General features: G+C 44.8%; 1 protein-coding gene across 1 annotated transcript in view; it reads right to left on the bottom strand.

The window, feature by feature from the left end:
* LRP1 (LDL receptor related protein 1) overlaps window positions 1–12,582 on the bottom strand; it is a 466,085-nt gene that overhangs the window by 123,401 nt on the left and 330,102 nt on the right. Inside the window, 4 exon segments of the mRNA XM_048487597.1 lie at window positions 881–1,126; window positions 1,652–1,852; window positions 8,637–8,819; window positions 10,491–10,658. Of these exon segments, the coding sequence (XP_048343554.1) occupies window positions 881–1,126; window positions 1,652–1,852; window positions 8,637–8,819; window positions 10,491–10,658 (798 nt within the window).

Genomic DNA, 12,582 nt, shown 5'->3' with positions numbered 1-12,582 from the left:
TTCTTTTTATGAACTTGGAATCTGTTTTGAATCAGTTCTGTTTTGATCCAAGAGAAATCCCAGCAGAAGTGGGGCAGGAAGGGAGGTTCTGCAAAAATTTCGTTCTGCGAAGGCTTAATAGCAGGCGGTGCGTTCCCAGCCTTTTCTGAGCCCAACCCCTGTGGTGTGTAACATCAAAAAGATCCCTGCAAGCACTTTAGTTACAAAGGGGTGCACAGAAGTGTAACGAAGAAAAATCATAGAGAACCAAAAGAGGAATTTTTGAAAGAGAGTGAGAATAAGGGGATTCAGTGGCTCTGTCTTTAAAAAAGGCATTTCAGAAAAGGGAATTCTATGCCCCTTAACAGTCCTAGACCAGCACACATTCACCCTGGTATATATTGTCCATGTCCCATGGTGGGGAACCAATCAGGAAGTGTTTGGATGGAACTTGCTAGGCAAAGGTGTGGTTGACGGGTGGGGTTTTCAGTCCATTTACATTCATATTTGCATCTGCATTCCCTGCAGTAGCAACACTATTAGTGAATGCAAATCCTGTGTCTGGGGGAAGTTCATTATATACCCCCCTAAACATTCCCTTCTCACTGGACACAGTGTGTAACGCACTTCTCTCTGAAGATGCCAGTGACAGATGCAGGCGAAACATTAGGAACAAGATCTACCAGACCACGGCCAAACAGCCCGGAAAGCCCACAACAACCAGTTCTTCAGGCCCTTGCAGCACAGAAAGAGGGGCCTCATAACCCAGTCTGAGGGTCCTTTTCATGGGCTGAAGATTGCTAATATAGAATCATTAGGGTCTGATGCCCATTGTTCCTGCCTCTAAATAGATTACAAGCCCCTGTCCTACCCGCAGAGACGGATGCTTGTGCATACTTACCCATGCTACGGCAGCTCTCACCATCCGGCTCCAGCATCCATCCTTCGTAGCAAGAACACTTCACGTTGTACTTGTCCTGCTCACACTTCTGACTGCACTTCAGGTGTTTGGCACAGTAGCTCTGGATCTGGCAGGTCTTGTTATCAGCACCCAGCTCCATGCCCAAAGGACAAGAACATGCAATGCCTTCACCTGGTGCTACTGTGCAGTTGTGACTGCAGCCGCCGTTGCTCAGAGAGCACAGGTCTGTAGGAGACAAGAGGCACCGCTGAGAGTCAGTGGTGGAAATCTAGTTACATGCTCAAAATGGACACATTATTCTGCATGTGCAGAAGGGGCCATTGAGAGGCGGTTTGCCATTGCCTGCCTCCACATCATACCCCTGACATTCCTCAGAGGTCTCTTATTCAAATACTTGCCAGGGTCAAGGCTGAGAGTGCGTGACTGGCCAAAGGTCTCCCAGGAAGTTTCCATGGCAGAGTGAGGATTCAAACCTGGTTTCCCCAGATTTTAGTCCACTACATTATGGACTAAACTACACTACACTACATAGGCTCTCCCTATGAACTATACCAGGTAACTAACAAAAATCCCCAACCAATTTCCCTTCTACAACCAAGTATGTTGCAGAGGAGCCGTGATTTCTTACAAATGCACAAAGAGAGGATACAACCGAAGAAAATTTCACTGGGTCCCTGAGACTATTGTGTTCTAGGGTCAGAAATGGGAGTTCAGATCCAGAAAAGTCCACCCTCCATCCCACACACTCACCACATAGTTTCCCTTCATCAGAGCCATCCCCACAGTCATCGTTGCCATCACACAGCTTCTCAGGTGGAAGGCAGATCGATGTGTTGTTGGCGCAGGTGTGTGATGGTGGCTTGCACACCAATGACTCACAGTTCTCCTCATCAGAGTTGTCCTCGCAATCACTGTCCCCGTCGCATACCCAAGCCTTGCTGATACACCGGGCTACAAGAGGAGACAAGGAAAGCAATGTAAGAAATAGCAGAGAGAGGGAAACAAATCTGGCAAAATATAGTTTGAATATGCATACAGTGGAACCTTGGTTTTCCTTGGTTTCAGTTTTTGTCGATTCTTTTTCTGAAAATCTTGTCTTGGTTTTTGTTTGCTTCGGTTTTCATCTGTTTTCGTTGGCGCGGACCCTAAATTTGCACCAACAAACAGCAACCCATGCATTGCCATTGCTTGCCAGTGTTTGCCTTGGTTTTCGTCTGTTTCGGATTTCGCTGAGATTTCTCAGACAGATTACCAATGAAAACCGAGGTTCCACTGTAATGCTATTCATAGGTACTAAAACAGGCATCTAAAGCACGCTATGTCTGTCACAATGAAAACTCCTAAACACACTTGGTTGAGCAAGTGTGATAGCACAGAATGTTCACAAATGTTCCAACTCCTTGGAAACACACTATGCCAATTCCACAGGGCCTGCAAGACATGGCTGTTCCACCAGGCCTTCTCCAACTAGCCAGCCTGATTGATCAAGTAGAACAGAACAGAACAGAAAGCCTTTATTGGCATATTAAAAAAACACAATAGCTACAAAACAAACCAATACAGCAAAACACATCCAATGCAAACCCGCATGACACATCGATCCATGTTCACGTCTTCAACAAAAAGAAGGCCCCCAGTTCTCATTCCACTGGGCCCGAACCACCCAACAACAAGCAAATTCTGTCTGCATCATACTGGCCATGTTTGTTATGATTACTATTAGCAAGAGACAGAAATTGAACCACATATTAAATCTAAAATTAATACCACAGATAAACATTTCAGAGCTGCTACAGAGACATGCTAAATTCCCAGGTTAATATGTTGTAGTATAGCAATAAAATATTAAAGTAAGGTGGCGTGATAAGGAAGGGAGAAGTTAATTACTTATGCTCTAAACATACTTAGACCCATTGCTGGATTATTTGCATTCAATTATTTCAAGGAGAAAGTTTGCCACAATCTCAGGGTTGGTATTATTCAGAAGAATTGGAATTGCAACCAAGTCAGCAGGGGCCATGGTGAGTAGTGGTATGGAATTTACATATCGATCTCTGACTCCCTTGGCTCTCGAAAGCAGTGAAACAGAGAATGGGCTATGGTTTCTAATTCTGCGTTTGGTTGCAGGAACATAATCTTTGAGTTTTATCAAGATTATTGAACCTGCCACACAAAAACGCGGAGGGCATAACATTAAATCTGGCAAGCGTCAAGGCTCGCGTTTGTGTTGGGTTAATCCAGAGTAATTAAATAGTTAGCCATTTGGCCTTGGATCGGGGGTATTGCTAGATTAAGTGGTGAGCATGTCCTTTTGCTGCCTTGGTCAGTGTTTGGAATTCCACATCAAGCAATGTTTCACTTTCAGGGTGTTATAAGCCTCAGTAAGGGTAAGCATACTGAGCGATTCCAAGGATAGACCAATGGTTTCAATTTTGTTTTTGATAATATTTGACCATAACATTGATTTGCTATCTTGTAGAAAAGAGTGAATGAAACTGGAAGAGTCCTGTTGATAATGTATTTTGAGCCAATATTTGAATGCTCTTAACCAAGCCAAGGTCTCAAAAGTGATCTGTCCCGTTTCCAGGCAAATAGCAGCAAAGGGAACACAGTTAGGTAGGCCCATTATTTTGTGTAGAAATTTGGATTGTAGAGTGTTAATGGTTTTATTAACTGCAGAGATCCAAATTGGGGACCCGTGATAATATCTGTGTTCCGACTTTGGCATTAAATAACTGCTGCAGGTATATATCTACTACCAGTGTTGTAAAGAAACGGAGACTGCTCTAACGCTATTGGAGGCCATGGTTGAGGAAAGATTGCGATGGCGCGGGCCAAGACAGATTATAAGAGAAGGTGATTCCTAGGTATTTAAATTGTTTGGTGACCTGCTCCAGAGAGTAATATTATTATTGACTTCCCAACTCTGTGCATCTTCAACCGTCCGTGGAAAAAAAACTAAAATTTTGGATTTGTTATAATTAATCTCCAGTTTATTAGTTTTACATAATACTGGATGCATCGCCTAATCAAACGGAGAAGGCCCACTTTAGATCTTGAAAGTAAAACTGCATCATCCGTGATATAACATTAATGTTATTGGCAATGCATTTAGAATAGGAGGGATGACTATTGGTTTCTGATAATGCAGGGGCTAAATCATTCAAAAAAAATATTGAACAAGTGTGGGGGCTAGTATGCAGCCTTGCTTGACTCCTTCAGGATTGGGCGATATTTTCTGTTAGCAGGCCCTCTTGGCGGAAGACATTTTGACCCTGGCAAGATGTGGTGTATTCTCGGAAAGTGGGAGTTGTTGGATCAGGGAGGAGCAGTCTTGGGTCAATTACCTTAAAACCCGGAGTTTCTGCCATAGAAGTTCTCTAGAGATGGGAGTCAAAGGCTCCCCTTTGCAGAGTCAAATGAATGCTGCATATAGTTTGCTCTCTTTCCCATGGTAACATACTTGTTCGGCTAGATGAAACAAAAATAAGGCCGTGGATCTAAAGTTGCTTTTCCTTTACGAGAAGCCAATTTGCTCAGCTCCAAGAATTTTTTTATTGTGTACCAGCCAAGATGTCTATTTGCCTTTGTCTTCAACCCAGCATGGAATTTGGAGTAAAATCTTCTCCTGCCACTCGGATAAGAGAGCAATCGATCTTTGTAAAATTTGTGGGGATCACTTGGATCTCCTCTTTTTTGTATATCGGGCACTTGGTCTAACTTCTTGAATGTCAAGATGGATGGTTATACTCGCATCCCTCCTTACTGAAGCAATCAAGGCCCTCACATTATGGACACGCTACTCAGAGGCCTATCTATTCTAACAAGAAATGATATTGTTAAGAAATTCCTACACCAACTGTTCTTCCCATTGCACAAGCAGTGCCTTTAATTTATATTCTTGAGAATAATCTCCCCATTAATTTTTTATTAATGTATACCTTCCCCAGGATTTGGACTCGGATTCAACTCTCCACTACTTGGAATACAGCTATCTGAACTATTTAGAAGAGAGCTTGAAGAGAGTCATCCCACTGCCTAACTTTATCTTTAGCTGGTGATTTTAATGCCCGGTGGTTGGCAATGAGGATTTACGACCATAAAGCGTTTTTAACAAGAGAAGGTTTAGATGATGATTATATACACCTTTTTTTGTTGCTTCCAAGACCAGCCGCGACTTCCAAAGACCGACCATACACACTAAACTCAGCTGGGTGTGAAACTTCTAATTAAATTCGCGCTTTATCAACAAAATAATAAGCTTTGGCTAAATGGTCTTGAAGCATCTTTTTTAAAAAAATGCTTTGAGGACTATACTAGGGTGCAACTACTTTGGGGCCAAAGTGTAATAGGACTATGCTATTATCTCCCCACTCTTACTGAATTCGATTCAATCTGCTTTTTTTTTGTAGGTGACTTCCTGTTAAAGTGATCATCTCCCACTATGCTTCTCTCTGAATACTCAACCTAAAAAACCCATACTGGTTAATTCAACAACTTCTCAAAATTATTTTCCTCGCTGACAGTCCTGGTCCTCACATGCCAAGTCCAAAATAATGGCTTGGTTTAACTCCCTTTGACCACTACTTCCTCAAAATTCCATAACCTAAACATCCTCGAGCTACTCTACTTTTCAAAGCATTTCTAGTTATGAACAATTAATCAAAACTTTTATAAATGCCTCCATTTACCAACAACAACAACAACACTCTGCCATTTACTAATCTAAGATATCGAAAGCAATCCCAAGTGGGGAAAAGGGATTGGTTCTGACAGAGACTGTATTACTTCTACAACAACAATATCCGAGCCCCTATATAGGTATTATCGTCATACGGGCTCCAAAGGACATTTTGTCTCAAATTGCCACTCTTAAATATGAATTCAAAACTCCTGAAACCACAAACAGAAGCACGAAGATTTTGTAATATTGCAATGGAATAAACTGTTACAAGCCTCCATGGCCAACGATGCGAAGTGCTTCTGGGCATTGGTAAATAACACCACAGGCCTGCATAAGCTTTCTACCTCTTTCTATACTCTCCCCCAGACAGGTGGTTTTAATTATTTCCTCAAACCTCTTTCATGATCAGACATCTAATGAAATTGACTGGCCAGACACTGACCAACTCCCTATTTGGCCTCCAGTTACTCCTGCAGAAGTTACCATCTTGATTGATAATATGAAAGAGGGGAAAGCCCCAGGCCCTGATGCACTTATTTCAGAAATCTTCAAACTAAATTCGAACTGGTGGGCTGAATTGCTAGCAGCGCTTTTTACCCATGTCAACAACTCAGGCCAAATCCCTAAATCTTGGCTTTCTGCCATACTTGTGCCGATTGATCAAGTATACGAGAACACTGTTTGGACTCCAGGGGGAGGGGGGGAGAAGGAAGGGTGGAAATGGCGGGAAGGATTAATTTATATCATCTATTCACCGGTGTTATTGTAATATTTTTGTTAATTGGTTTTAAAGTTTTAAATGGAGATTGATATTCTAAAGTTGTAGGACGTTTTAAATTATGTTGTCAGCCACCCAGAGCCCTTCGAGGATGGGACAGGATATAAATCCAACAAATAAATAAATACAAAACTCAGTATAACTTCTGCGAAGGAGGCAGACAATTGAAATGGGCTGAAAACCTTCCATCTGCCCCGAAGAGAGGAGCAGGATCATCACCATGATTTTTTAAACTTGGGAATTTATATCTCACCTTTTCTCCTCAAAGGGGACTCAAGATGGAAGAGAAGAGCAGACAGGAAACTGAGGTGTGAGAACTTACTAAGATATCAATCCTTGGCTCATTCCGCACACGCAAAATAATGCACTTTCAAGCTGCTTTCACAACTGTTTTTGCCATTCCGCACAGCTTCAAAGAGCCCTGAAAGCAGCTTGAAAGTGCATTATTCTGCGTGTGCGGAATGAGCCCTTGTGAGTTAAGAGTGTTCCATATGGTCTCTCTTATGCTTTAAGATGTTTAGATGAGCCCCTGCTCTGTATCCCCCGAACCACTAAGGATTCCTAACTGCATGCTGGGCAGCCCTATCCAAAGCCCTTGGTGGTGGGACTCAGCACCACTGCAACACCGCCCCAGCCCCTCCAAAAATGCTTTCTGGAAGTGCAAGGGGAAAACTACACTCCCCCTCAGAATGCCCTCCAAAGGGCTTATAGGACTTACGCCACCATGTTTACAAGCTGGGGCACTGCCCCCGATGGTGCCCGATTGGGATGTCAGTGCAGCCCTGCTGTGGCGTGGATTTGTGGATTTTGGTGTAGCGAGGTTGAGGGGTGGGCAGCCACTAGCGCATCTGCCTCCTCTGCCAGGATAAATGCCCCAGGGAGGGCAAACGTGCTAGCGCAAGGCCGCACCGCTCCCTCAAGCCCTTTTGCCCCCCAGTTGGGAGTGTAAATCACAGAAATGAGGGTCTGGGAGCAAGACCATTTATGGCTTCATGTCCCTCTCATTTTGTTCCGTATTTCACTGTACATGGATCAAATAGTAAGTACAGTTATCATGCGCGTGAATTGTTATGTTGTACATCGCTGCCCAATTTACATCACAGGTGTGTCTACTGGTAGCACTAAATGAAATTGTAAAACATATTAATTATTCTGATGATTAGGGAATACAGGCCAGGGACTCATCTAAAGTTCTTAAATCATGAAGGGGGGGGGGGGGCGCACATAGAATGTACCAAGATATAAACTGCCCCACACTGATGAATTACTACATGGCGTCAAAGCAGATTTGTGCTGGACAGGGGGAAAACAGACAGACAGACACATCCCGAGGGCCTAGTCTACCCATCCCATAATATTTTATTTATTTATTTATGGGATTTCTATACCGCCCAATCCCCAAAGGGCTCTGGGCGGTGTACAACATGGATTCCATATACAGTATATAAACAAAACCCCATTAAATTAAAATGTAAGTTTAAAAGTTTAAATATTTAAAAAGCAGCAGTAATTCAGTAAAATGGCATCAGCAATACCCCAGATTAATAGCAACAAATCCTGAAAGTACAAAGATCTCCTGGTAAAAAGCAGGTTCCCCTTTCCCTAGGACACTGATGGCGAACCTATGGCACGGGTGCCAGAGGTGGCACTCGGAGCCCTCTCTGTGAGCACGCGCACACAGAGTTCATCATGTGGGGGGTGGAAAATCACCCCCCTCACACACAAACATCTAGGCTGGCCTGGGCCACTGAGCACAACGTGCACGCACGGCGGTGATCAGGGAGGACTCGGCTGAAGTGCCTGGTGCCTGTGCTCCGGGTGGCTGCTGCCCATGGGTAGGGGGGCACAGAGGAGTCAGAGATGTTAGAGAGCACAGAGTGGTGTGCGTGGGACTTGCTGGAGGCTAGAGAAGGCTGGCCCCTGCTCAAGCAGGTGGGGTGGAGGAAGAGGGAGCCAACCGTTTTTAAAAAAAATTAAAACCTTAGCTTTTAGGTTAAATTGCCGTGTTGGCACTTTGCGATAAATAAGTGGCGTTTGGGTTGCAATTTGGGCACTCGGTCTCAAAAAGGTTCGCCATCTCTGCCCTAGGACAACCCATTCTCATGTAAGAAAACCAGCCACAACGGCCCCATAGACCACACAGTAGCAGCTTAGACTGTTGAGATTCCAGTGCTGGAACAGTACACCCAAATCACCACTCTAAAATGGCCTGGGCAAGCCTCCACGTAATTCAGTTTTATCTCCATCCCCACCACATAACGCAATCCCATTACCGGAATCCTTGCAGCCAAATTTGACATTCGGATCGCAGGCATGGGTGACGCCCTCACAGTTCTTCTCATCGCTGGAATCCATGCAGTCCGTGTCGCCGTCGCAACGCCAGCGCATGGGGATGCAGAGTGCATCTAGCCGGCACTGGAACTCATCTGTGTGGCAGCCCCCAGGTGGGCGTGTGGCTGGGAATGGAAGGACAGGAAGTTTAGCCACGGCATCAGGAAAGGAAGCAAAGGAGCTAGAATTGGATGCTGAAGAGGAGCCAAGACCACAAAAAGTGGACAGAGAATCCGTGGTTTATCAATCTTTTGAAAACACTGATATACCACTTTTCTGATGTGCAGTCAAAGATGTTTACCCTGGTTGACCATACTTACTTAATCACAAGAAGAGGGAGTGAGAAGACATCGATGGGTGTTTGTGGTGAGGGGAGGAATTTAGGAGATTAAATGGTGGTGGAAAGTGTTGTCAAGTCATAGCTGACTTAACCCCACAGGGTTTTCAAGGCAAGAGACATTCAGAAGTCTTTTGCCATTGCCTGCCTCTTTGTGGGCTGAGAGAGTTCTGAGGGAACTGTGACTGGCCCAAGGTCATCCAACAGCCTTTTTGAGGAGAAATGGGGAATCAAACCTGGTCCTCTAGATTAGAGTCCACTACTCTTAACCAATACACTGTGCCAAGTCTCACAGAAGAAATACCTAACACAATTCTGTCTTCTAGCAGGGAGTTTTTGATACCCTTGAAGGTAGAAGGCCTTCACACAGTTTTAATCTTAAAGCAGAAGGAATGTTGTCATGAAGGGAACGGCCATCCCTAGTCCCGCCTTTGGAACAAAGGGAAAATCTATTTCCTGTTGGCTGAGCAAGGAGCACTGCCCACTGTAAAGCAGCAAAAGAACCAGGTTGACTGAACACAGCACTCAGTATTTGAAAGAAATTCAAATATGTACTTGGGAGAAATTCAGCTTGCAAAGCACACCGTTATTATTGTGTGGGCTTCTTAGAAGCACCTCATTGGCCACAGTAGGATCAGACTGCTGGACTCCGTGCATCTTAGTCTAATTCAGCATGGCTTTTCTTTAGTTCTCATGTCCATGAAAGGCACTGTTTTCAGGAGCTGCCTCTCCCATCCATTCTATTCATGTTTCCATACCCCCAGATGCGGAAGAAGAAAAAGAGTTGGATTTATATCCCACCTTTTTCTCCTGAAAGAGACTCAAAGGGGCTTACAACTCCTTTCCCTTCCCCCCTCACAACAAACACCCTGTGAGGTAGGTGGGGCTGAGAGAGCTCCAAAGAACTGTAGGATTCGCCCAAGGTCACCCAGTTGGCATGGGTTGGAGCGCACAAGCTAATATAGTTCACCAGATAAGCCTCCACAGCTCAAGTGGCAGAATGGGGAATCAGACCCGGTTCTACAGATTAGAGTGCACCTGCTCTTAACCACTACACCAAACTGTCCCCAGCTCATTTTTAGCTCCTTCCTAACCACTATGCAGCTCCTTCTCAGTAAAATTTTGAATTCTGCAATTCACCCTCCTCCCCAAAAATCCCTCTAAAACAGGGCTGTGCTCAGCTCAACTGTTGTTCATCAAGTGTTCTTCTGTACAGACATATGTGAAAACTGTGCATGCATAAGCTGGCCTGCATATGCACAGTTCCCATGAGGGACTGAACAAGACAACACAGTGATGAATGTTGCATTTAGGGAACAGAGATTTTATACCAACAGCTGGCATATTAATGTATACAAATTGCTCTGAGGTGAGAATTCTCAATTTTTCTGGTGCCGAACTTCTATCTGGGGGCTATGTGCATACAGCATGAATCGCTCCGCGTGCCTTGCACCCTCACCCTGATTGGTACAGTTAGCATGGGTCTCGTCACTGTAGTCCCCGCAATCATTATCCCCATCGCAAGTCCAGTGGACAGGAATGCAGCGTCCACTGTTGCATTTGAACTGGTTGCTGGAGCAGGAATGGCTGCAGCCGGCTTCATCGCTGTTGTCCCCACAGTCGTTGTCTGGAAACAGGAAGAAGAAGGGAGGAAGTCAGAGATGGCTAAGCCTGAAGGGACAGACGTTATCACCCCTGTGGCTCTTTAAGCCTCCCAAGGGGTTACATTCCTCCTGCAGGTGACAAGCAGGTAGAAAGCATCCAAGCCTGACTTAATGCCGTCTTCCCACCCCATGCACAGTTCAGCCAAACATGCTCCCCCTTGACGCAAGAGCAACTGAAAAAAGCAACTAAATAATGATGACAATGATGATGATGATAATGACAATGATAATAATAGTGAAAAATGGAAACACAGAAACTGCATAGATCACCTCATGCACCATGAGGAAATGGGGAACGCAAGAGGGGGACTATCACTCCAGCAGGTTTTGAGATCTGTAACAGTCACGTGATTAAATGATGCACACTTATGTGTGCATGCATTCAGTTGCATATGCACAGTTGAGACCAGATTGAAGTCAGGGTGCTGATACTGTTTTGCCAAGTCTGTAGGGCTCAGTTTTCAAAAGAGTTTATCTTCGAAAGGTTGTGAGCTGAATCAAGCTCTTGCTATTTACCCTGGCATTATCAGAGTTTCTTCTCTGTGCACCAAATCCAGAGGCCAACAAGACTACGCAATTTAGCAATTCAAATCCCTGTTTCTGCTTCTCCTCCTTCTCCCATTACAATTTGCACTCCAAAGTCTAGCACAGAGAAGCGCATAAAGCGGTTGCCAGTTGAGCTACGTGGACTCATCGGCATTGGCACCAACATTTACTGAATATTCCAGTTAGATGTGGATATGTCCTTCCACATAAAAACACTGAACGGAATACATGTGGTTTCTTTAAAATTTCTTTAAAGCTGCAATCCTGAGTATGCTTACTCAGAAGCAAGTCACGCTCGCAACAAAGGGTTGGATCCAGACTAAGTTTTCCACTGATACAAGGTACTTTGGCAAGCGAAACACAATTTTCCTGCCTCTCACCTTCCAGCTACAGCTGCTAGCATTGCTACTTCTGAGGGAACAGGGGGTCCCCAGGAATAGCTATGAGAGGCAACTCAGGCATCCACAGCAGGAAGGGGAATTAGTGAAAAATACCCCCGTCTTCTATTTGTGGAAAATTTAGTCTGGATCCAACCCATGGAGATTACTTCTTAGCAAAAATGTTTAGGACCTGGCTATACATCATAAGAAGGACCGCCCAGTCTCTGTCCAGAAGACCAAAACCTTTCCTGTGACACAATTCACATTCCTGCCCCATCTAAAATTTAACTTGGGAAATATAAATGTCTGAACACATCCTCTCAGGTATGGGGTGAGGGGGAAGTGCGCCTGGTGCGTGCGTGCACCCTGCGTCCCTCCAAGCCCCCGTTTGCCCCCGGGATGCCCAGTCCTGCCCCCAGAAAGCCTCCGCGGGGGGGGGAGGTGCCCGGTGCATCGCGCCCCCCTGTCCCCTTGGTGCTACACCTCTGCATCCTCTGAAAACCTGAGACTCACAATGCAATCCTAAGCAGAGCTGTACCCTTCTAAGGTCACTTACGTTAACAGATTTGAAGGGATGCAACTAAATGTCACAAATTGGGACCTACTTCTGAGTAGATACGCGTAGGATCTGGCTACACAAGGCAATCAGGAATCAAGGAACCTTCGTAGTTTGAGCGAATGGAACAAAGACATAATGTACTAGGACTGACTCTAATATCTTTTTTACTGATGCGAATGATGCCGTTTCGATTGAAAAGTGCAACCCAGAAAGGCTCCAGGGCTGGTGCATCCAATGATGGTATTACGAAGCGCCAGAAAAAGAATCGAGAACAGGATGGTTTTGATTTGTTTTGACCAGTCAGGGGAAAAGGGCAGGTGTTTTAGGGAACAGAAACTGAGGAATTGTGGTGCATGTTGATCTATGCACTAACCGGTAGCTTTTGGACAGTTCTTTTCGTCA

This window comes from Sphaerodactylus townsendi, linkage group LG03, assembly GCF_021028975.2.
Source record: "Sphaerodactylus townsendi isolate TG3544 linkage group LG03, MPM_Stown_v2.3, whole genome shotgun sequence".
NCBI classification, from domain to species: domain Eukaryota; kingdom Metazoa; phylum Chordata; class Lepidosauria; order Squamata; family Sphaerodactylidae; genus Sphaerodactylus; species Sphaerodactylus townsendi.
This window is presented reverse-complemented; position numbering and strand designations above follow the sequence as displayed.